This window comes from Aquarana catesbeiana, linkage group LG07 (genome assembly GCF_042186555.1).
Source record: "Aquarana catesbeiana isolate 2022-GZ linkage group LG07, ASM4218655v1, whole genome shotgun sequence".
NCBI lineage: Eukaryota > Metazoa > Chordata > Amphibia > Anura > Ranidae > Aquarana > Aquarana catesbeiana.
In genome coordinates, this window is record NC_133330.1 from 78,848,332 (window position 1) to 78,873,886 (window position 25,555).

General features: G+C 42.8%; 1 protein-coding gene across 1 annotated transcript in view; it reads right to left on the reverse strand.

Moving 5' to 3' along the window:
* Nucleotides 1–25,555, reverse strand: part of SYN2 (synapsin II) — a 446,027-nt gene that overhangs the window by 191,321 nt on the left and 229,151 nt on the right. Inside the window, exons 2-3 of the mRNA XM_073592359.1 lie at nucleotides 10,308–10,365; nucleotides 7,818–7,909 (exon numbers count right to left, since the gene is read on the reverse strand). Coding sequence (XP_073448460.1) covers nucleotides 7,818–7,909; nucleotides 10,308–10,365 — 150 coding nt within the window. The remainder of the gene's footprint in view (nucleotides 1–7,817; nucleotides 7,910–10,307; nucleotides 10,366–25,555) is intronic.

The following is a 25,555-nucleotide window of genomic DNA, read 5'->3' on the forward strand; positions in this document are numbered from 1 at the left end:
TTTAAATCTGTCTGTCGAACTCGAGTCCGGTCGAAAAGTCCGCTCGTCTGGATGCTAGTTCAACGGACAAAAAGCCACGCTAGGGCAGCTATTGGCTACTGGCTATGAACTTCCTTGTTTTAGCCCGGTCATACGTCATCATGTACAAATTTAACGGACTTTGGTGGATTGTGTGTAGGCAAGTCCGTTCATTCGGAAAGTCCGTCATAAAGTCCGTCGAAAAGTCCGCCGGGCAAAGTCTGCCGTAAAGTCCGCTCGTATGTACGCAGCATTAGACTTGGTTCACATTGTTGTGATGCAGAAATGTGTGAAAACCTGCACTTTGCTGTACTTCTATTCATTTTTAATGGAACCCCAACACCCTTTGCTAAGAAATGAGTATCGCAGGGCAACACAGCATACAGTAATGCACAACTGTACAGTGTGGTTCCCTGAGTTAAAAATAGTACATGCACCTTTTTGGTGTTGGCAGCTAATTTAAATGAATGGTTTGCACTGCAGATGTGTAAACCCAACCTAAGAGATACAGAGAGACAAACTTTCATGACATGAAGCTTAATTTACAAAGCTATCACTTTTGATATGGACCTTTATTTTCAAAAAAGTAACTGTTAGATCTTTATGCTGATGGTATAGCTTTCTGATTTGAACCTATAGCGCTTACAATATTTTCTTTTTTTTTAAATTTTGCAAGAGCACAATATTTTAAGCCTAGAAATATTTGCTATTTTTTTAGGTAACAGCCTTTTTTTTTATAATTATCCCATACATTACCATCCTCCCAGGCCGGTCAGTGAATTATAGTCATTGTACTGGAAAATGTGTAATATCTAGAAGTATAAAACACAACCCTAATTCCAAAAAAGTTGGGAAGCTGTGTAAAATATACATAATAACAGAATGCAATTATTTGCAAAAGAACAAAAAAAAATTGTAATTTTAAAACTGATAGCAGCAACACAAAAAAGTTGGGACAGGGACATGTTTACCATGGTGTAGCATCCCCTCTAATTTTAACAACACTCTGCAAATGTCTGGGAACTGGGGAGACCAGCTGCTGTAGTTTTGGGAGAAAAATGTTGTCCCATTCTTGCTTGATAAAGGATTCTCTATCCTGTGTCATCTTTGTCATTGTGTTTTGTTTTAAGATGTATCAAATATTTTCAATCGGTGAAAGGTCTGGACTTCAGCCAGGCCAGTTAAGCACCCAGACTCTTCTACTATAAAGCCATGCTGTTGTCATAGAGTAGATGAAGTATGTGGTTAATGTGGTCCTGCTGAAATATGCAAGGCCTTCCCTCAAGACATCACCTGGATAGAAGTATATTCTGCTCTAAAACCTGGATATATCTTTAGCGATTAACCAGATATGTTAACTGCCCCTTCCATATGCACTAAGGAATCCCCATACCACCAGAGATGCAGGCTTTTTATCCGAGCACTGATAACAAGCTAGAAGGTCTCTCTCCTCATTAGTCTGCAGGATGCAGGATGTCCATAGTTGCTAGAAGAATGTCAGATTTTCCCAGAGAAGACAGCGGTGTTTCTGGATCATATTCAGATATGGCTTCCTCTTTGCATGATAGAGGTTTAACTTTTTTGATGATACGGCAATCTGTGTTCACACACAGTGATTTTTTGAAGTATTCCTGAGCCCATGCAATGATGTCCATCACAGAATCATGCCTGTATTTAAAGGATAAATTCACCTTTCGTAAAATGTTACGTTACACCCATATTCAGGGTGTAACATGTTACGAACAGACCAGCCCCTGTTCCCCCGCTCTGACAGCAGGCTCCGTGTTAGTCATTCACAGTCCTCTGTGAATGGAAAACTACAAGTCCCGACAGCCTTTGCAGCTGTCAGCTTGTAGTTTTTTTTAATGAACTACCATGGCGCTGTGGAGGGCTGTAGTAGTTCTTTAAATCTTCCTGTCATATTGTGCCTGCCTACCTGTATAATTTGCAGGCACAGACATGCACTGAATCCAGCTCGCCAGGCCATTTAATGTGGTCCTCACACCCAGGGCTTTTATGCAATCTGAAATTTTTATTTATTTATTTATTTCAGTTACTTATATAGCGCCATCAATTTACGCAGCGCTTTACACATACATTGTACATTCACATCAGTCCCTACCCTCAAGGAGCTTACAATCTAAGGTCCCTAACTCGCATTCATACATACTAGGGACAATTTAGACAGGATCCAATTAACCTACCAGCATGTCTTTGGAGTGTGGGAGGAAACCGGAGTACCCGGAGGAAACCCACGCAGGCACAGGGAGAACATGCAAACTCCAGGCAGGTAGTGTCGTGGTTGGGATTTGAACCAGCGACCCTTCTTACTGCTAGGCGAAAGTGCTATCCACTAGACCACTGTGCATGTGGCAGAACTTCATACTGCCACCTCCGGCTCTTGCCCTCCGCTCCCCACTCATCACTGTCACTTGTAAACAGAGGACTTCTGTGTTTACAAGGACAGCTTTCCTCTCAGCGGCTGTCAGAGATCCTTGCCTGCCCTGCACTCACAGTGGGGACAAAGGAGATGTAGATGTATTGTAGTGTGGGATGGGGCATAAACTGCATTTAAACTGCACTGTGATCCCCATATATGCCCAGGTACACAGATGCCAACCAATGATCTCCATGCAAGAGAGAGAGGTGGAGCCGCCTACACTACTTGAAGGTATAAGAGATATGGGCAGTGGCGGGGGGATAAGGTGAGAGTGTTGCAGAGGTCAAAGCCAAGGAGGGGTGGAAGTAAGATGTGGACAGCCTGTGAAAGAGAACTGCACACTGTGCATAGCACACCCCTAAACCCTGCACTCTGTATGTAGCGCGCCCCTGAACTCTGCACTCTGTGCATAGGGCATCCCTGAAACTGTGTACATGGCGCACCCATGAATCATGCACTCGGTATATAGTTCATCCCTGAACCCTGCACTCTGTATGTAGAGCACACCTGAACTTTTCACTCTGTACATAGTACATCCTTGAACTCTGCACATAACACACTCCTGGTATTTATTGCCCCTTTTAAATCCTCCCACTGTTAGTGTAATTTGGCCACAACCACAGTTCAATGTAGTTCAGCAGAGAGTTGTGGTTGAGTTCTTGCACCTATTCTCTGAGAATAAAAACCCTGGATAAATTTAAATAGCCTTAAAAGGTACAACCAGCCTTTTGAGGGCAACCATATTGCTGATATGGCCCACAATGAAATGGAGTTTGACAGCCCTGCTTTAGAAGCCCCAGAAACAAAAATAATAAATGCACATTTTTTTATCTGCAAAAAATGTGCATTTATTATTTTTTGTTAAAAGGTGAACTTATCCTTTTTGCAGTGCTGTCTTACGCCCAGAAGAAATTTCTCCAGATTCTCCACATCTTTTGATATTATGTACTGTAAACATAGGCGTGCGCAAGGGGTGTGCCAGGTGTGCCTGGGCACACCCTAATCCTGGAGTTGGCAACCCATCAATTGTGGGCAGGTGACAGGTAAGCCGCGATCCTTACTTGCCGACCCCCAGAACCTGGACAGGATAGGTGGCTGGAGTGGAAATCTTCTGCAGCAACTGAAAGTAGGCTTCTCATCTTCCTCTAGCCGATATTCAGCTGCCACGGGAGGAAAATACAGGGGATTGGTACCAATGTATGCCACCCCTCTTGTCCCAGTTCCTTTTCTTTCTGCTGCCCAGGTCCCCCTGTGTGCTCACTTGCCCCCCCATTGTTTTAGGATGACGAGTGGGGAAGAGGCGGTTAGTATGTCACAAAGGCATATGTGTTGGAGCTTTGAGGTGCACACCCTAATACAATAGACTGCGCACACCTATGACTGTAAATGGTGATATATTTAATGTCTTTTCAATTTTACGTTGAGGAACATTATTCTGAAATTGCTTAACAATTTTTAGACACAGCTTTTCACAAATTGGTGAACCTCTGCCCATCTTTAATTCTGAGACACTCTGGGGTTGGTTTACTAAAGGCAAAAAGACTGTGCACTTTGCAAAGTGCAGTTGCCCTCTGCAAGTGCAGTTGCTCTAGAGCAGTGGTTCTCAACCTGGGGGTCGGGACACCCCCGGGGGTCAAATTACCATTTGCCAGGGGTCACCGAATCCTGGGTCCCGCACCGCTCTCCCAGCCTTTTCATGGCCACCCAGCAGGACTGTCCCTAGAGCCTGTGGCCGCCCAGCTGGGCAGTTCCTGGAGCCCGTGGCCGCTCATTCAGTTCACAGCATGGCTGGGGGGCAGAGACTAGAGGTCAGCTGACTAGTGAGGAATGTGAAGTGGGAGGGGCTGGAGGAGACCCTATCTCCTGATTTTGGCATAGGTGTCACTGCTGCGAGTAACCACAAAGTCAGAGACACAGTAAATAACACTACCTGTGATTATAGTTGCATTAAAAAGTTCCCACTACAGTTCTCAGATCAGCAGATGACCTTGATCAAGAGCACCTAAGTTGGATGATCAGAACTCTCCCCAGCACTGCCACTTATCCCATTCCCCCCACCAAGGAGTAAGGGAAGGAATAAAAATAGAGAATGCATGGAAGGGAGAGGAAAAGAGGGGGAGGAGCAAAGAAAAGGGAGAGAATAAGAGAAGAAGGACGGCTAGAGAGAGGGAAAGGGAAAAAAACAAGACATTGTGATAGAAAGAGATAAAAGGGTAAGAAAGGAGAACAAAGAGAAAGAGTGCTACATCCTAAAATGTACCATAAGGGGTTTTAAAACTGTATGAGTGGAAGGGACCCAGGGAGCGCTAAATGTCCGTGGGTTAGGGGCGCAAATAACTTGTCTTGCCTTGGGTGCCGACAACCCAAGCTACGAAAATAATTTTACTGTTAGGGGTCCCCACGACTTGGGGAATTTTATCAATGGGTCACAGCATTAGAAAGGTTGAGAACCACTGCTCTAGAGCTTAGTAAATGAGGTAAGGCTTCACCTTGCAAAGAGTACCCAATCGCATGCAAGGAAAATAAAAAAAAAATGAATTTTTGCTTGAACATGATTGGATGGTGGATGTCAGCAGAGCTTCTACTCATTTACTAAGCTCTGACGCAAGTGCACTTGCAGAGTGCAACTGCACTTTGGAAACTGCACAGTCTTTTTCCCTTTAGTAAATGAACCCCTCTGACTCTCTAAGATGCCATTTTCATACTCAATCATGTTACTGACCTGTTGCCAATTAACCTAATTTGTTGAAAAATGTTCTTCCAGCTCTTCCTTACCACTTACTTTCCTTTTTGTTGCTCTGTCCTAACTTTTTTGAGACGTGTTGCTGCCATAAATTTCAAAGTTACCTTATTTTTTTCTCCCTAAAATTGTACATTTTCTCAGTTAAACATTTGATATCTTTTCTATTTTCTATTGTTAATAAAATATGGGTTTATTAGTTTTGCAAACCATTGCATTCTGTTTTTATGTAGATTTTACACAGTGTAGTGTCCCAACTTTTTTGGAATTGGGATTGGGATTGTATACACACAATAGTTTATCAACCATATAGCACTGCTGTATGTAGTAAAACCTACACCTCTTTGAGATCTCTGTACTCAGGGTAAATAGGTGACAATTTCATGAAATTATCTGGAACAGTATTTGCTATACAAATACATTACATATTAAACAAACTAATGTGGGGTATTTTAAAAACAAACATCTTAAAGTCTCATATGTACAAAAAAGATTGGTGTGAAAATCATTGTGGTATGCAACAATGTTAAAAAGTGCACATTCAGTAAACTGCTGCATGCTAAAATATCAAACACATAGTCACAAAGGTTTTGAAAAAAAAAACAGAGAACAATCTATATACAGTGCTGTGAAAAAGTATTTGCCCCCTTCCTGATTTTTTTTTTTTTTTGCATATTTCTCACACTTAAATGATTCAGATCATCAAACAAATTTTAATATTACACAAAGATAACCCAAGTAAATCCAAGATGCAATTTTTAAATGATTATTTCATTTATTAAGGGAAAAAAGTTGTTCAAACCTGCCTGGTCCTGTGTGAAAAAGTAATTGTCCCCTCCCATGCTGAATTCATGAATGAACTGTGATTAACCACAATTTTTTGGAAAGCTGAGTTAAATTTCACCTGCCACACCCAGGCCTGATTAATGCCAGACCTGTTGAATCAAGAAATCACATATATAGAAAGTGACAAAGTGAAGTAACAAAGTGAAGCACGCTAACAGATCACAAAAAGCCACACATCATGCCACAATCTAAAAAAATTCAAGAACAGATTTGAAAAAAAGTGTTCATGTATCGGTCTAGGAAGGGTTTCAAAGCCATTTTTAAGGCTTTGGAGCTCCAGTGAACCATGGGGAGAGCCACTATCCACAAATGGAGATAACTTGGAACAGTGGTGAACCTTCCCAGGAGTGGCCAGCCTACAAAAATTGCTTCAAGATCATGACGATGACTCATCCAGGAGGTCATAAAAGAACCCAGAACAACATCTAAAGAACTGCAGGCCTCACTTGCCTCAGGTAAGCTGTTTATGATTCAACAATAAGAAAGAGACTGGGCAAAAAATGGCATCCATGTAAGGAGTTCCAAGACCAAAGCCACTGCGGACCAAAAAGAACACAAAGGCTCATCTCACATTTACCAAAAAACTTCTTGATTATCCCCAAGACTTTTAGGCAAATATTCTGAGAACTGATGAGACAAAAATATAACTTTTTGGAAGGTGTGCATCCCGTTACATCTGGCAAAAAACGAATTCAGCATTTCATAACAAGAACATCATACCAACAGTCAGACATGGTGGTGGTAGCGTGATGGTCTGGGGCTGCTTCGCAGCTTCAGGACTTACCATAATTGAAGGAACCATGAATTCTGAGCTCTGCCAGAAAATCCTAAAGGAGAATGTCCGGCCATCAGTTTGTGACCTCAAGCTCAAGTGCACTTGGGTTATGCAGCAGGACAATGATCCGAAACACAACAGCAAGCCCACCTCTAAATGGTTCAAACAAAGCAAAATTTAGGTTTTGGGGTGGCCTAGTCAAAGCCCGGACTTAAATCCAATTGAGATGCTGTATCTTGACCTTACACAGGCCGTTCATGCTGGAAAATCCTCCAATGCGGCTGAATTAAAACAATTCTGCAAAGAAGAGTGGACCAAAATTGCTCCACAGCAATGTAAAAGACTCATTGCCAGTTATCGCAAACGCCTGATTGCAGTTGTTCCTGCCAAGGGTGGCACAACCAGTTATTAGGTTTAGGGGGCAATTACTTTTTCACATAAAGCCAGGCAGGTTTGGACAGCTTTTTTGCCTTAATAAATTAAACCATCATTTAAAAATGGCATTTTGTATTTACTTGGGTTATCTTTGTGCAATAATAAACTTTGTTTGATGACCTGAGTCATTTAAGTGTGACAAATATGCAAAAAAAAAAAATCAGAAAGGGGCATGACAGCACTACATGTACACTGGATGACATCAGAACTCTTGCAAGTCTATAATTTTAGTCTACTGGTGAAGGATATTCTAATTTCAAAGATATAGCAAATATGTGTAACCACAGTTAATAACTGCTTTTAATCAGAAATAATAATGTTTTGTTTGTCTCTGTTTCCTTTGCAATTTATTGGGAATACTTCCTAATAATGCCAAAGATTTCCCAAAGTTTTTCTCCCTAGCAGAGATTTGCGATTTGCAAATGTAACCTTAGTCATCTAAAACTTAAAGACATATGAAGTCTCCATAAAATAAGCCACAGAAGGCCAGTTATACTTATCAGGACTGTAGCTGCAAAGTGAGGGAGGATCTTATGGTACGTGAATTATCTAATGTAACTCACCGGACAACCTTGGCACCATTCCGGAAGGTCTGCAGGTCTACAGCATAAGTCCCATCAGAATGAGCAACAAGATTTATTTCTGAAAATTCAGCCTGGGATTAAGAAAACAAATACATGATTAAGTAACAAGCTTAAAGGATAAATAAGTTGACCTTTAGTAACATGTTACATATTACACTTGTATTCCGCCCAGCCAGCCTTGCCATTTATTCACATTGATCTGTCAATGAACTACAAATTTGTAGTTCTCAATGAACTACCAGGGCACCAGTACCTATCGCTCCTTTGTTTACTCACCACTGTGTTTACTATGCTTCAGTTTGTGAATTAACAGGAAGCCTTTGTAAGGAGGCTTCTATTCATTCATCTGCAGCAGTGCAGCTGAGATTTTGTGTCCTCAACATCTTTGTCGCAAAAAAGAGACATCAGGGGTATGTTTAGACCCTTGATGTTTCACCAAAGCCCCCCCCCCCCCCCCCCAAAAAAAAAAAACTACAATTAAAACTAATTTTAAAAAAAGAAAAGAGAAAATACTAAAAGGCCTTGTTCACACAGGGCATACCACAGCATAGGCATGCACAGGTGTTCCATGCATCTATGTGGAGGCAGTCCCATGGGTATTGATTGGTACGCAGTGACTGCACAGACACAGCAACTGCTCCAAATATGACATCTGTGTGGGTGCATATCCCTGAATCCCTGCATTCACACTGTCTGCGTTTATGAACATGATTCATAAACGCAGATTTTCAGACTTCAGATTTTTAGACTAAATTGCTTATTTACAGTTTTTTGTACCTTCGATTTTCAAAGTGTCACAAAAAGGCACAATTTAAAATTTACAAACATTTGTTATTTATTAACTCAATATAGTTTTAGCTTTTATATGTAGTAGGAATTTAGGTGGATTTTTGTAAATTTTGACTCATTCACTCTGTATATGTTGTATGTTACATAGACCTGACCAAAGTATTCTTTATCTCAACAGTTGCTGGTTTTAATGAAGTTCTTCTTTAAGGCAGACTCAGTCAGGCAAAGGTATATCTTATTGTGTGCAGAAAAGCATACAGTATGTAAATGAAAGTTTTCATTTTTAAAAATTATCCTTTGTCCTTCTGTTTATGTCTGTGTTGGGTTTTTATGGCAGTGAGCCCTTATAGAAGGTCAACTCAGGGTTCCCCAGGGTGCGGAGTCTAAGCCCCAGCCTGCCTCTTCACCAGGGTCCCTGATTGTGGGGATGGACTTGCAGCAATTTGGAACCGGGTCACAGCTCCCAGGTACGACTGGCTGACAATGCGGAAACCACTCACGTGTGCAGAGTACAGATGACAGGAGACTAAAGAGGACCCAGGTAATGAGCAAAACTCAGGGTGGGCGACAGGCAAGTGAAAACCATAGGCAAAGCTGGGGTCGGCACACTGGTAGCCTGGCAAAGAATACAAGCAATACAAGGCCAAGAGGAACACACAGAAATTAGGAAGTTGCTCAGGCAATTTTGGGGGCTGGCAACCCCAATCAGGAAGGTGCTGAGCAGGAGGCAAATGGCCACACCCGGGCAATTACCCCTTATATGCCAGGCGTCTTTACTTTACCATATCATCAGCAGGCACTATTTAAAGCCACCTAAAGCTATAGAAGACCACACCTAATTTTTGCCACTGTACACGCAGTGCGCCACACTTTGTCCTTCTCTGGCAGAACGGCCCAAGGTATGGTCCTGCACACAGGAATGCTGCTTTCATAAATTGTGGGTGCAATGCTTTGCAGGCTACATGGTAAAAAAAATAACACATGCACATTTTTTACATGCAAATTTGTGTGCAATTACTATTATTTTCTTTTACAAAAGGTGAATTTAGCCTTTAAGGAAGCAGTGCTTTTAAGCTGTTTTGTGGCATTGTACCCAAGACCGCCATTAATTAATTAAAAGAGGCTTGTAGATAAACGGAAGCCCTGTAGTAGACTGGCACCTCTCTATATAGTACCAGGGAAATTCTTCCCCTTACCTGAGTTCCATTGATACTGAGTGACCTATAGACCAAAGAGTGTTCTGGTTAGTCCCAAGTACATCTGAATGGTAGGACCTAGAACTCCTTAAAGCAATGTTAATAGGGTCCTACACCTGTTTAGAGTTTACCTCTAGGAGATTAAAGCCATCCTGTTAAAAGAAATTTTTGCCCCTTGGAGACAAGAGATTTATGTGTTGGTTGAATTATCAGAAGGCAAACACAGGTCTTGCCATCCTTTATTGATGGATTTTTAATGTTTATAGTCCTGTTGTTAGTGCATGGCCCATTTTATAAGGTGTTTTAAAAGGACATCTTTCAATTCAACCCTTGAAGATTTATTGTACCCTCCTCCTTACTCTTATAGTAGAATCACAGCCAACATGTGATGACAACTTTATTTTCACAAAATAGATTATTATATTATGGAATATATATTAAATGTATGTATGTATTAAACATGTTATGATGATTCTCGTCTCACCTGTTCAATTCGTATGTCATAGTCCCCTTGAAGCTTCTTTCCTCTAAAACATTTTGCCCTGAAAAAAAGAAAGAAAATTGAGTATTGCTTAAAAAAATACAACACATGCACTATAAAACTTTTAACAGGATCAAGTTCAAAACCTTTCAAGAAAGAATATCATATACAACTAATAGAACATGAAACTGTATGAAAAGTTGGCAAGCAGTTATTCACCAGAATGTAGGTTTTTATCCACAAAATGCATGTAGTGCTTACAAGTCACTCAAGTCACTATGGAAAGACTTTCCAGCTGCCTTGAAATATCAATGATCTTGGGAGGTGCAAAGAGCAGTGGTGTTCAGGGCCTGGGACCCGGCACCTATACCTGATGTGCTGGAGCAAGAGCTCTTACTTCTAATGCCCTGTACACATGAATATGTGCGATCGGATTGTGTTGTCCGAAAATCCAACCGTGTGTGGGCTCCATCAGACTTTTTCCATCGGAATTTCCAACACACAAAGTTTGAGAGCATGCTATAAAATTTTCCAACAACAAAATCGGATCCTTTAAATTCCGATCGTGTGTACACAAATCCGACGGACAAAGTGCCACGCATGCTCAGAATAAATTAAGAGACGAAAGCTATTGGCTATTGCCCCATTTATAGTCCCGACGTACGTGTTTTACGTCACCGCATTCAGAACGATCGGATTTTCCAACAACTTTGTGTGACCGTGTGTATGCAAGACAAGTTTGAGCCAACATCCGTTGGAAAAAATCCATGAATTTTGTTGTGGGAATGTCCGATCAATGTCCGACCGTGTGTACGGGGCATAAGTGTTCACTGTCAACACCCACCATGAAGACTGGAGCTGAGGCTCTCAGCACAAACAGTACCAATCATCCTGCTATTATACTGCCACTCTGGCTGCCATCTTTATTGCTGCTTCCATCCTAAAGTAAACCTGTCCTACAAGAAATATGGAGGCTGATATTGTTGGCTTCCTTCTGCTGGCTGGCAGGTTGGTAAGGCTGATGCACTAGCTTGAACACTTTCTGAGTCACTAACTCGCAATGGGTACAGTATGTATATCATAATGTTAGGGCAAAAGCTTAAGGTCTTAGCGGCATACTGTACTGAAAGCATTGAAGCAAGAAAGTCTACAAGGTAACTACTAACTAGCAAGCTCAGAAGGCAGCATACAGGTTTCCCTTATGTCGGGTTTCTATAAGCTCCAGAAAATGTAAAGTTTAAAGCTGGGCTCCAGGCATTTTGGTAAATACACAGTTGAAATACACATGTAAGCTGTCTTATCTGCAAAAGGTTTGTATTTATGTGCAGCCACTTTCATAATTCATTCAACTTTGCTAGAAAGCTCAACCAATACACCAGTTTCTCTGCAGTAAGGCTACTTTCACACTGGGGCGGTGTGCTTGCAGGACGTTACCAAAAGTCCTGCAAACAGCATCTTTGGGAAAGGTTGGAAGCGCTGTATTTAGCACTCCCAAAACGCCCTGCCCATTACGATTAATGGGCAGTGCTTCCAAAACGCCTTAAAAGCTCTTTGAAAGCGCAGCAAAACTGGAGTTTTTACAATTTTTGGGGGGTAAAACCCCAAGTGCTGCTAATACAGCCCTAAAGCACCACAAAATAGAGCGGCGCTTTAGTGCTAACGACTGGCGCTGCCAGTGTGAAAGTAGCCTTAAAGAATTTGGTGATGCCACCTTCCCAGCTGCAGCTTTCTGATTGGACACTGAAGGAGCAGCAATGCATTGATATGTCATCCCTTTGTTCTCTCCTCCTCTCAGTTTGTTCATTGTCAGCACATGTGCATGCAACAGAGGTGACTGACGTCTAAAGCTGCCCCTCCATCTCCTAGTCTGCTCCTATGCAAGAGATGAAAGGAACAGCTAAAACGACAGATTTAAGTTCTTATGCCAGTTGGAAGCAAAGGTACATTTCATTATTTTAAACTGCAGCTTTCTAAGACTTTGAATTATAAATTTATCAACATCTACACTGCAGCAGCAAGATATAGTGACTACAGTAATTGTTATATACTATGGCTTTTTTGTTGTTTAGAAAATGAAGGTATGTGTTGCATTAATTTGAGCTACAAGAAAATGTCATGACCAACTCAGATAAATAATATCTGTGAAACCACATTCATTATCAGTGGGGATCATTTTTTATGGACTGATAAATAAAACAGTCCAATTTCCAAAAAGCCTGCAGTACAGGTATGACTTATGTACAGATCAAATTTAACCAGTGGGTTGAACATCACAGACAACCATTTCTATGTCTGGAGCCCAAGGCATTGAAGGTATTCATCAAGATAAAACGTGGAAGAAACCTCAGCTAGATGAAACAATATTAAACTTTTATGTTGCTTTGTGAAGTTATTAAAAGTGTGTTATTTAAAAAAATGAAATGCCATAAAATAATTTAGGAATTACATTCTAGGATGAAGTCTGGAGGCTTATATTATTGCATTATGAATGGAACTTTTCAATTCATAATGCTTTGCCTAATAAGCCTAAATTACATGCACATAAATCAAATTCTGCATTTATACATTTTTGAATAAATGTAATCATGCAAAAGCAGTTTGTCAAGCTGGCAGAAACCAACCTCTAGGACAAGGTTCTCCAATCTTTTCAGTACAAGGACCACATTGTATACTTTACAAATATTTATGGGCCAAAAAAAAAAAAACAGTTTTATAAATGAATGAATAAAATTTAAATGAGCAAATAAACGCTCCAAAAAATAACTTCACATTAATAACTAAAACAAGTTCCCATTTTGCAACAGCAGATTCCCCTTTCACATTAGAAGCTACCCCCATTACATCAGAGCCTCCCCTTCCATCAGAGTCCCCCCATTCACATGAGAACCCCCCCCCATCACATCACAGTTCTTCCCTTCACATCTTAGCCCAGATTTCACATCAGAACCCCCCCCCCCCACAAAAGGAGTGCCCCTTTCCCATCAGTAATGCCCCTTCACATCAGAGTCCCCCATCACAGCAGAGTTGCTGTGGGCCAGGTAAAATTTTGAAGCGGGCCAGTTATGGTCCACGGGCCATACTTTGGTGACTTCCACTCTAGGAGCTCAGTCAGTCGGGCATATTCTGTCTATACAAATAAAGCAATCAGCGCAAAAAATAATTCCTAAATAACCTAAAAACGAATGCAGCTCGTCACATAGGATCATCATATAATCCAAGTAAAATGCATGAGGTAAGGTGCAGCGCAAAAACAGGTAAATTAAAAATACAATGATAAATGCAGTATTAAAAAGGAATCACAAAAAAGTCCAACAAGAGAGGGGAATAGGACTAAAAGTCCCAGCAAGGACCAAGAGGATTCCACGTGACAATTGCACAATTCAAGGAAGATAATGGTGACAGACCCTCCACCTTCAGAGTGAACTCTTTGCTCAACTTAAAGCGGAGTTATGCCCAAAATTTATTTTTTAAAAACAGCAGCTACAAATAGTGCAGCTGCTGACTTTTAAAATATGGACACTTACCTGTCCAGGGCACCCGCAATGTCCTCACCCGAAGCCAATCTGTCCCTCGGCTCACGGGTGGAGGTGCTGCCATTTTCGGCAAGGGAATCAGGAAGTGAAGCCTTGCAGCTTCACAGCCTGGTTCCCTACTGCGCATGCGCGAGTCACGCTGTGCGACCTCAGTGGTCCCTGCTGTCTTCTGGGACCTGTGTGTCTCCCAGAAGACAGTGGGGAGGGACAGAGGAGGGGCCAGACATGGAGTAGATCACCGCGGAGCCTGTGGTGATCAGTGCCCGGAAGTGGGAGCAAATACCTGGATTATACAGGTATCTGCTACCCCTCCCCCCTGAAAGGTGCCAAATGTGATACCGGAGGGGGGGAGGAATCCGATCAGTGGAAGTTCCATTTTTGGGTGGAACTCCGCTTTAAGGACTGGACCACTGAATTAACAGATGGTCAAATAGGCAGGTCCCTTCATAGGGTAGATGATCCAGTCGAAGACAGGAACTCCAGTAGATTCCCCCGGAATATACAAAAGGTGAAGCAAAAACAATTCTAATTGCTCACTGTGGATCAGTTACAAAGCAGCTTTATTTTAAAAATAGTTACTCACAAACTGCTGTTTAAAAAAACGGCATTTCCATCACAGATGGCTGAGTGGTGTGTAAGATGCAGGTCGGCAGCGGGTGACATCAGCGTGTAGCTCCTCCCCCTTACGCTCATAGAAGTTTATCAGCGTGGCGGTGCCTAACGAATGTCATCCGTCCTCCTTAAAACCTTATCCGTCGTCATGGAAACCATGATGTGAGCGGGGGGCGCGGCTAAGCCTCCCCCCTCACATGGTACACAAATCCCATCAATCAGCGTTCCTGCTGAAGGGGACAGAGAAAAGGATATCATATGACCAAACCACTTCCAGGTAAGGAGGTGAACACTAGGTCAGCATTCTGTCTATATCAGGGAAATACTAGCCATCTGAGTGAGCATTTTCACATACACTTCATTCCATTTGCAAAATGCATAACTTTTTCCTGATGTAATGCAATACAGAGACGGGTTCCACTGGGAACAATGTATTTACAAAAGTCCTGTCATTTGACCTGTGTTGTGAATTGCAGCAAAATGCAAACTGATTGTAATCTCATGGGTATGGCCAGCTTTAGGCTTGGTTCACACTGCTGCAATACCACTTTGATATGACTTTGAGTGCTACTTGGACGCAACTTTAAGGTTTGTATATTCTATTAGACCAAAATTGCACTTGGATCACACCAAAGTAGTACAGGAACCTTTTCCAAAATTGTTCCGTGCTGAGTCACATTGATGTGAACAGGCACCATTGAGAACAATGTGGTCTCCCTCCTCATGCGATTCTGTGCAATTTAAGTCGCATCTCTGAAATTGTATTAGTGTGAATCAGGCCTTATTGGGCTGAATTAAACAACCAGGGAATATGGTAAAATAGGGCTCCTGCTCATAACAAGTCATTTGCTACACTATACTGTAAGGTATGTGGACATCTCACTATCATACCTACAACTATATGGTCAAAAGAATGTGGACAGCTCTTCAAAGGTTGGATTTTTCCTGTAAAGGGTACTGTACAGGTTGCAGCATATAAAAACATTTTAGACAACAGTGTATTTTTTTTTGTTATGTGGCAAACGTTTGGAGAAGACCCTTTTCTGTTTCATCTGTGTACAAAGCAAAGTCCGTAAAAGACATGGTTTGATGAGTTTTGAATGGAGGAACTCCAATAGCCTAACCTTAACTTTACTGAACACCTTTTAAATGAACTGGAATGCTCCTTGTTCTTGTTCAACATTAGTAACTGACCTCACAAATGCTCTTTAGGATGAAAATGTTGTGGAAAGCCTTCCCAGAAGAGTGGAGGCTGTTACAGCCATGTAGGGGGCAACTCTATATTAAAGTGATATTAAAGGCAATTTAAAAAAAATAATGAAACATGTTATACTTACCTGCTCTGTGCAGTGGTATTGCACAGAGCAGCCCAGATCCTCCTCTGCTTGGGTCCCCTGCCGGCGCTCCCTCCCCTCCCCTCCTGCTGAGTGCCCCCAGAGCAAGCAGCTTGCTCTGGGGGCACCCAAGTAGGCTCGCTCCCGAGTCACTTTTCTGCATGTCCATTCACACACAGAGCTGTGGCCTGGCCCTGCCTCCTCTCTCTCCTCATCGGGTCGCTGGCTGTGATTGACAATTGCCAAGGGCTCCCGCTGAGGTCTTAACCAATGAGGAGGGAGAGTCCCCAGAGAGCCGAGGCTTTCTTGCTTACTGCTGGATCACTGCAGGGCTCACGTAAGTTTTAGGGGGAAGGCTGCTGCACACAGAAGGTTTTTTTACCTTCATGCATAGAATGTATGAAAGTAAAAAAACATTGAGCTTTTAGTACCACTTTAATAAGTATGGTTTTGGAATGGGATGTCTGACAAGCTCATATAGCTGTGATGGTCAGGTGTCTACAATTGTTTGGCCATATAGTGTAGCTTTATTAGCCATCCTACCCTAGGTGTGGGTGCAATTACTGCTTAGAAAAATTGTTCTACACAAGGCAGCTATCCCATATTGCTATTATGCAACAATTATACTTCCCTATGCTTCTGCAATGCTGGTTCCTATTCCTTCTTGGTACGTATAAGCTGTCTTGCATTTTGTCTTCAGATCCTTGCATAGAGAAGGACCTGCTACCCAAGAAGTGTTTGACTGCGTGTAATGAGTTTGGCTTTAATCTAAAATCTGTATTAAACACATTAGTTATTAATCATTATTACAACAAAAAGATAAAGAGCATCAATAACAAACAAAATCGTGGGCTTGCCCACACCATCGCTGTCAAATTGAAGAATCGCCACGCATAACCAGTTGCATCCAATAGCAGCATGAACCAATAGATTTATTAAAATTAGAAAAAGCAGACAGAATACAATAAAATATATTGAAATATAAATTCTTTTAAATAATTATAAATGTAAATGAATATATCTACATTATTTACATGATTATTATAAAGTTAATAGTAGCTGCAAATTAGGGTCATGAATTTTTCCTCTGTGCATAAAAGTCAATTAATAACGCATTGGGCTGGAGATACAAACCAGGTGTATATGGTGGCGCATTGGTAGCATCATGTATAAGGAATCATTATACCAAGTTTAAATTAGATTGTTTATTAATTCAAGGAAGGGCTTATTTAAATCAGAACTGTGGTTTGAAAACAAAAAATTGCAATCAGGAAGGTTCTTAATACAAAAACAAAGACATGCTATGCCTATTCTTCAATAAAGAATTCTTACTTTTCTCCTTGAAATCTATATATCCTTGAGAACTTAGGCAATTGTGGGATGTTAACAGATAGACACCAGTCACTTTAAAGTGGAGTTCCACCCATGTAAAAGTCAGCAGCTACAAAAAGTGTAGTTGCTGACTTTTAATAAACAGACACTCACCTGTCCCATGGTCCAGTGATGCGGGCGCACGAAGCCTCGCTCCTCTCCCCCTCCTCTCTGCGGCGTCAGCATTGTAACTGTGGGCGCCCAGCTGTAGCTTCACAGCCGGGCACGCACTGCACATGCGTGAGCCACGCTGCGCATTGTGAATGGCCGGGCAATCTTCTGGGACCTGTGACGTGTCCCAGAAGATTGCAGGGAGGGAGCGGGAGAGGTGAACTTCCTTCCGATGCCAGGGGAGGAAGTGGGAGCTGGGTGCCTGTCAAAACTGGGTACCTGCTCCCCCCCCAAAAAAATGACATGCCAAATGTGGCATTCCAGGGGGTCACCAGTACTTAAAGTGGAAGTTCCATTTTTTGGTGGAACTCCGCTTTAAGGTACAAAGAAAAAGGAGTTTATTGACTCAAAACTCCTGGGAGAGAGGGGTAGGGAGTTCAGAACACCCGTTACTGGCCTGCAGACTCAATAGCACAAAAAGAAGAGACACCAGTACATGAAGAGACTTTAAGCTGATTTCAGCAATTGTGCTTTCTTAATAGCAGCCATCTCCATTAGCAACAAAATATTTCCAGTAGCAGCAGCTGTAGTCTCAATGATCCCATTTTGATGCTTTCCCAGCATGTCCATGCGTTCCTCACCCAGGATCTCATGTGGCAGTGTGACCTTCAGTACTCCAGTATCTCAGACATTATCTGTTCCTCTCCTGTCCTCAGTCAGGTTCCCAGAGCTTCAAACACCAGGACTCCCCGGACAGGCAGACTTCTGCTCCAAGCACATGTTCAGGCCTAATCACTCAGCTGCTCCTCATACACCTAACCCAGGCCAGAGCCTGGAGGAAAGAGTGATCACTTGGCCCCCCCAAGTATTTCTACTCTCCCTCAGCATGCACCAGCCACCATAAATCTCCTACTGCTTGGCCAGGGGAAGTATGAATATTCATAAGTCAGTTTTACTGTAGTTTCTCATACTAATACCAGAGGTACCAGTGACACTGACAGAACTGCTTGGGCACACTGACAAGATGTTTCCTTCCGCCAGCCAGCGCTTCCTGCCCTCCAAACCATTCTGAGCAGATCGAGAGCTAATACCAGCCCTTTTACCCCAAACATCGTACACAGACAAGATGTGAGGTAAAATCCAAAACTCAGACACACACTTAATATCCCACAGGAGGACATCCCCCCTCCTGATCATATTAACCTAACAATACAAACTGTAAGCAAGAATATAATAAACATAACTAAGGAAAATATATTATAAACATTAAGTTAAACAACTAGCCACCTGGGTGACTCAGTACCCACCCAGACTATTCGGCACCAAGCCCCTCACCCTGGCTACAAAGTACATTACACATTATCATAAGTATAAACATCCCACACATCCCACAGCTAGCAAACCAACAAAACAATAGGTGAGTTAATTAGCTCAATAAACACATAACAAACAGTGATCTCACCCCACCTCCGACTAGTAGGCAACAGACTATAGCAGGAGACCTACATACAGTAAACACATTATGGCAGGGGACCCCAGTGGTTTGAGCGGATTACATTAACATCTACAGTCATTGCTGGTTTGAGGCATATAGGCCCCAAGTATGGATATGGAACCTTCAGTTCTCAGAGTCTGTGTGTTTTGGGGAGACATGAACTTGAATCAGAAATAAGACCACTCCACGGATTCCCCAGTCATATACCTCCCAAAGAGTAGTGTTCCCTTAAATGCCAGGCCCATAGTCAGTGGGTAAGAGGTTTGCTCCTAGTCCTCTCCGAATGCCCCTGTCTTGGTTAGGTCTGCCACAGACATCTCCTGGCAAAAGGGAGAAAGCACAGCTCCACTGAATTTAATGGAAACCCAAATAACAAGTAGACAATAAATCAGCTAGTCTACCACCCAGCAGAACTAAATTTTACTAGAAGCCCCTGTTTAAGACAGGGTGGCTTCAAACAAATTTCTTTTAAGAAGAGCAGCGAAACTTCTGCTATGTGAAATGTAAGGCCCCTTTCACACTTATACGACTTCAAAGTCGCACGATTTTACCGCGATTTTGCCGCTATTTTACCGCGATTTGCCGCGATTTTACCGCGATTTGGGAGCAGTACTACTTTGCCACGTTTTTGGCATTAACAAATTAAAACATACAGTAGTTGGTATGAATCATAAGGGGAAACTCCACGCCAAGTTTTAAATGAAAAAACCGGCGTGGGTTCCCCCCCAGGGGCATACCAGGCCCTTAGGTCTGGTATGGATCTAAGGGGAACCCCCTACGCCGAAAAATCGGCGTGGGGTCCCCCCCAAAATCCATACCAGACCCTCATCCGAGCACGCAGCCCGGCCCAGCCTGGGCATGCTGGGACTGTGACGTTTTAGGAGGCGTGGTCACTGGGTGAGGACCACGCCCCCTTATGACGGCACAGTCCCAGCATGCCCCGGGACAGTGACCTCATAAGGGGGCGGGGCCACCGCCTATATAAGTCAGTTGCGGAGCGCACAGAGACCATTCTGGCTGGAGAGAGCGTCGTGTCAACATCTCTGGAAGAGAAGAGGGAAGAAGACGATCCAGAGGTCCGGACCACCGCTGGCAAAAGAGCGCCAGAAGATAGCGGTGGAGCCGGCAGAAGATGCGGACGCCGGAGAGACCCCCGAAGTCGGAAGAGGACCCCCGAAGTCGGAAGAAGATCCCGGAGCTGCCTAATAAATTATTTTAAAAACCTGTGTACTGTGTTTTTTATTGATGCTTTTTTTCCCTAGGTGAATGGGTAGGGGTACCATGTACCCCATACTCATTCACATAGGGTGGGGGGCCGGGATCTGGGGGCCCCCTTATTAAAGGGGGCTCCCAGATTCCGATAAGCCCCCCGCCCGCAGACCCCGACAACCAACGACCAGGGTTGTCGGGAAGAGGCCCTTGTCCTCATCAACATGGGGACAAGGTGCTTTGGGGTGGGGGGGCCCGCAGGGTGCCCCCCATGCCCTAAAGCACCCACCCCCCATGTTGAGGGCATGTGGCCTGGTACGGTCCAGGAGGGGGGGGGGCCGCTAGCTCGTCCCCACCCCCATTCCTGACCGGCCGGGCTGCGTGCTCGGATGAGGGTCTGGTATGGATTTTGGGGGGGACCCCACGCCGATTTTTCGGCGTAGGGGGTTCCCCTTAGATCCATACCAGACCTAAGGGCCTGGTATGCCCCTGGGGGGGGACCCACGCCGGTTTTTTCATTTAAAACTTGGCGTGGAGTTCCCCCTCTGGATTCATACAGCACTGCCTGTCGCTCATCGGGAAAGGAAAAAAGTTTTCCTTTCCCGATCAGCGAGGCCAGGCTTGTGCTTACAAAGTCGTGCTGAAGTCGTGTCTATATTATTCAGGCACGACTTGCATGCTACTTCAGGGTTTAACATTGAGGTCTATGGAGTACAACTCGCATAGAAGTTGGACCAAAGTAGTGCAGGGACTACTTTCAAGTCGGCACGACTTAAAGTCGTGCCAATATGAATGGTAGTCATTGAAAATCATGGAGAATGACTTGTCATACGATTTTGCAGTACAAAATCGTGGGACAAGTCGTATAAGTGTGAAAGGGGCCTAAGTCAGGTACTTTCATTATATATATATATATATATATATATATATATATATATATATATATATATATATATATATATATATATATATATATATAAAAGCATATTTGATTTTTTTTTAAATGAACACATAACTGCATGAATTGGCGTTTTTACATCTGCGTGGAATTCAACCTTACAAGCTAATTAGTGGTCTTTCTTTGAAACGACTGTCTTTTGCTGAATCTTGTATCAAAATAATCAATAACCATGCATTTATGAAGGTTGGTAATAATCCTGCACTGTCATTAATTTTTAGTCATGTAAGCACTAGTTGTGTCTGCAAATCCAAATGTATTTTCATCTTTATGTCTACATATGGCAACCTCTATTTATACTTTTCTTTTATCAAGATGTTTTCATTCACAATTTGCATATATACCAACAACAAACCAGTACAATTAAAAAAACTGCTATTGTTGTGTCTCATTGTTTAGAAATGTCATCAATATCACATTGCACAGATTTGTGGTGAAGACAAAGCAGCCGTATGTATACCAGGGGACACAGAAGGTACTGGAATCTATAAAAGCCACCGCAGGTACCATGGAGGTACCCAGGGATCCAAAACACGATCACAAAGTGAGGGCCAGCCATATTCCCATAAGTTATTCTCTACAAGGGCAGGATTTGGTCAATCAATATTTTCCAGGCTCCCAGGGCTGGGGGAGTAGGGGTCTTCTGGACTAAGAAAAAATTATTTTTTGGCACGAACGCTTAGTATATTGGTTAACCTGCAAGTATACCTAGAAAGGGGGTTAACGATATTCGGAAATCCCTTTCCAGTATTCCCAATTACCTTTCATGAATAAACTGGCTACTTTAAATTCACAAGCATGCTTTAGCAGCCGGTTGTGTAGGGGGTGAATATCTCTTTATTAACTCAACATTTCATGTAAACCAATAGTTAAAACCCTGATGAAGAAGGAACCTTATAGCCCTTGAAACACCCGGCTTGTTTTATTTAGACTTCTGTGATTTTTCAGATACTTTTGTACTACTAAACCATTGGTAGCATTCTTGTTTGCCCTACACCAGCCAGTGTCCATTTGAAGTGTCTATGGGAACCCTTCATGTTACAAAACTGCCTAGCCAGAGTTTTACTCTACAGTATGGACTCTGGAGGACCTTCACAATGAGGTACAAAACCAATTTTAGATTCAGTGCCTCCCACCTTCATCTTTAATGTTCTACTGATGTGTGTCCCTTTTGGGAATATTTGATTTATTAGCCTTATTGAATTAAAGTATGTTATAGTAAATTAAATCACTCTGCCGGAATTTAAACACAATTGCTCAATTGGTTGCTTTTCCAGGAAAGTGAGTATCCCTGCTTTAAACAGTCAAACTCTTCTTTAAATGCCTTAAAAAAAAAAAAAAAACACAGTGAGAGAATGATGAAGACTGTACCACGACAAGCATGCAGAAAACGCAAAGTAAAGTCCAAAGTTCAGATCTACACATATAACCTGCATCAATGACTGAAAGGATTGACCCCAGAGGTAGTCAAGTAGCTAGCATTTTCAAAACAAAGTCAGAACTCATTTCTTTTTGACAGGTTTTCTCTAAGTAAAGATTTCCAAGGCCGCAATGGAGGTTATTTACGAAAGGCAAATCCACTTTGCACTGCAAGTGCACTTGGAAGTGTAGTCGCTCTAAATCTACGGGGTAGATCTGAAATGAGTGGAAGCTCTGCTGATTTTATCATCCAATCTTGTGCAAGCTAAAATGCTGATTTTTATTTTCCTTGCATCCCCCTCGGATCCACAGCGACTGCACTTTCAAGTGCACTTGCAGTGCAAAGTGGATTTTCCTTTAGTAAATAACCCCCAATGTGTGTGAATCCTCAACCAGATTAAGTCATGCAAATTGCCAAAACATGTAATTGCTGAATTTAGTATTACACGCTCAGACCAATCATACTAGAAGGATAGAGAATTTCTGAGTAACCTTGTCTATGCAAATTGGACACAGCTGTATGTAAATTATTCCATTAGTATGCAAATAAGCAGAGTCCCATTTACCTTCTGTACAAGTCTTGTGTGGTCAAACCTTAGGCACAATGCCACTAAATTAGGATTTGCAATGATCTGCTATCTGAGCATCTGTGCTTTAATATTTTAAACTTGCAGTATTCATAATGTTCAAGGAGCTATTTACAAAGTGTAAAGAACCCATAAAGGAATTGTGCCACCAATGTCTTACATTCAACAAAAAAATTAACTGAACAGCTTCAAAATATCCATGAAGGATTCAAGATATAACCTTGTGCTCATCTTTAGATTTGTAAACCTCAGACATGAAATATGAGCAAAGCATAGCCTTCTATAGTATATATTTGTCTCTATCCAGAGCACTAAGTGTCATTTCTCTCTGCTATCTACGTCCTCTGCTATCAACATGAGTCACTTCTGACAAGTTTTCCTAACACCAAGAGAAAAAAGCTGATGGGAGGGAGCTCCAGCACATAGCCTGTGATTGACAGCCTCAGTTATGTTCCTGTGCACTGTGTGAAGGGGGAGGGGGGGGGGGCGTCCCTTCCCTCCAATCAGCTCTTTCAGCTCTTCTAAGCTCTTCAATTCTGCAGAGTGTAACTTCAGCTTCCCACCCCCTGCTTTATGAAATTTCAGACAAGCTTTATAAATTCTGCACTTGGATTGGATGTAGAGGAGGAAGGGTTGCAGTTAAATAGGTACAACTCATGTAGGAGGATTTGTTTCATCTCTGTGTATCACTGGAGGCCAGTCACTTCACTGGATATATGTAAGGGTTGACAATCAATTTAGATTTTGGGAGTAGTCTAACAGTAGGCATTGCAGAAATGGAAATTTAAACTCACTTACATTATTCCACACCGCAGCAGAATTCCACCACTCTCCAGAACTTGCCTCTGTAAGCTGCAACTGCTGGTGGTCACAGTCCAACCTTCTCTGAGTACAATATAGGGATTTTGTGCCTGTATTGTACACGATAACACTGAGGCTCTAGCCACAGATTGCAGCTTTGCGGAGATGAGAAGAGCGCTGAAGCCAGCTGGAGTGGGGGATAGGGTAAGTGACAAGGGTGAATTTTTTCATCATCTTGAAGCTGTGCTTTAACTATCCCCTTCTCTAACTTTCTGTCATATTTCTATCCCATCTGTCATGTTAAAGGTGAACTTAAAAAATTGAAGTAAAAACTGAACTCCAGGAATTAGACAAAAACTGCCCTTGCAGTGGGCACTCCACTGTACTGCAAAGGTTAAATGTTGATTTAGTCCAGGGGTGCAGAAAGGAAATACTTAACTTACTCCAGGCTCTGGCAGGCTTTCTTCATTTATGCAACTGGTCCAGGGCTGTTGCCTTGCACTGTACATAATGAGGCCAAGGGATGTCCACAGCCAGGTGCTTCAAACAGAACAGCTGTGGTCCACCAGAATGTAGTGTAGCAATAACTGTTGGTGGAGCTGCTGGTTTAAGCGGGCTTGTTACCTTCACTCTCCTTCCCTCTGTTTCACCGCCACCGGGTCTAGGGTTCCGTTGACTTTACCTCCGGATGATACACACACCAACACTTGAGAACGTTTTCAATGCTTTTTAAACGATTTACTAAGGAAAGAGGCAGAAGGTAAACTGCAGAAGAAACTCAAATATCTTCTTATAAGATTCTTGACAAATGTCCTGGTAGAATTTGGATATTACAATAGAATGCGCTCCCCTCGTGGGACACACTCTTTGCTCACCTGGATAGGCCTCTCTCACTTGCCTAGCAGCCAGTACGTAGCACGAACCAAAGTCTCTGCCACAGACTTGCTTGGGATAAACCTGTACGATCCTCTGCCACAGGATGTATTGGTCTTTCTGCAATGAACGTCAGTCACAGTGCTTGAACCTTTAAGCCAACCCGGCAACACTATGCTGTATAGTTACTTTTAGGATACGTCCTCCAACCGAGTCACCAGGCCCCTCTCCAGACCAGCACGCTGCGTGATCCTTCCATTACGAGTCCTCCCCTGGGATCTCCTTGGTTGTCCAGCTTCTTCACTCTGGATAGACAGCTCAGGACCATTCCTCGGCTGCTGTGGTAGGCCCCAGACAAGCTTCTGGGCCCACCCCTGCGCCGCAGCGACTTGGGCCTCCGGAATGGAGGACCACGAGATTGCTCTCTAACGCATACCTGTCGGCCAGGAGGGCCATCAGGTGGCTGTAAAACGAACCCCTAAACATGGCGTCTGTCCAATAAATACCCTCGCCCAGAATGCAACTCGGAGGACCACCTCCACCAAGTTGTCTCCGGGACAGAAGAGCATCCATACGCTTCGACGCGTTGCCCTTCCAACACTGACCAGTGATAACAGCGACACCCACCAGTCAGTATGGAAACACACACAACGTCAGCCAAGCTGGAACAGAAGCAAAACCTAACCTTCTTAACGAGTTACTAAATTTACCTAACATATGGTAGATCGCAAATCTACCAGCGCTACAGTAGGATAGCAGCTAAAACGCATTTTTATTTTCCAAAAATGAGTGAAATCTTATAGCATATTTCCAGCAGAGGTAGTGAGTCAATTAACAATAAGGGCTTCTTCACATCTGTGGCACTCTCTACCAGGGGCGTTGCTAGGGGGTGGCTTTTGGGGCTATAGCCCCGAATCTAGGGCCAATAGCCCCGAGTCTCTGCAGGGG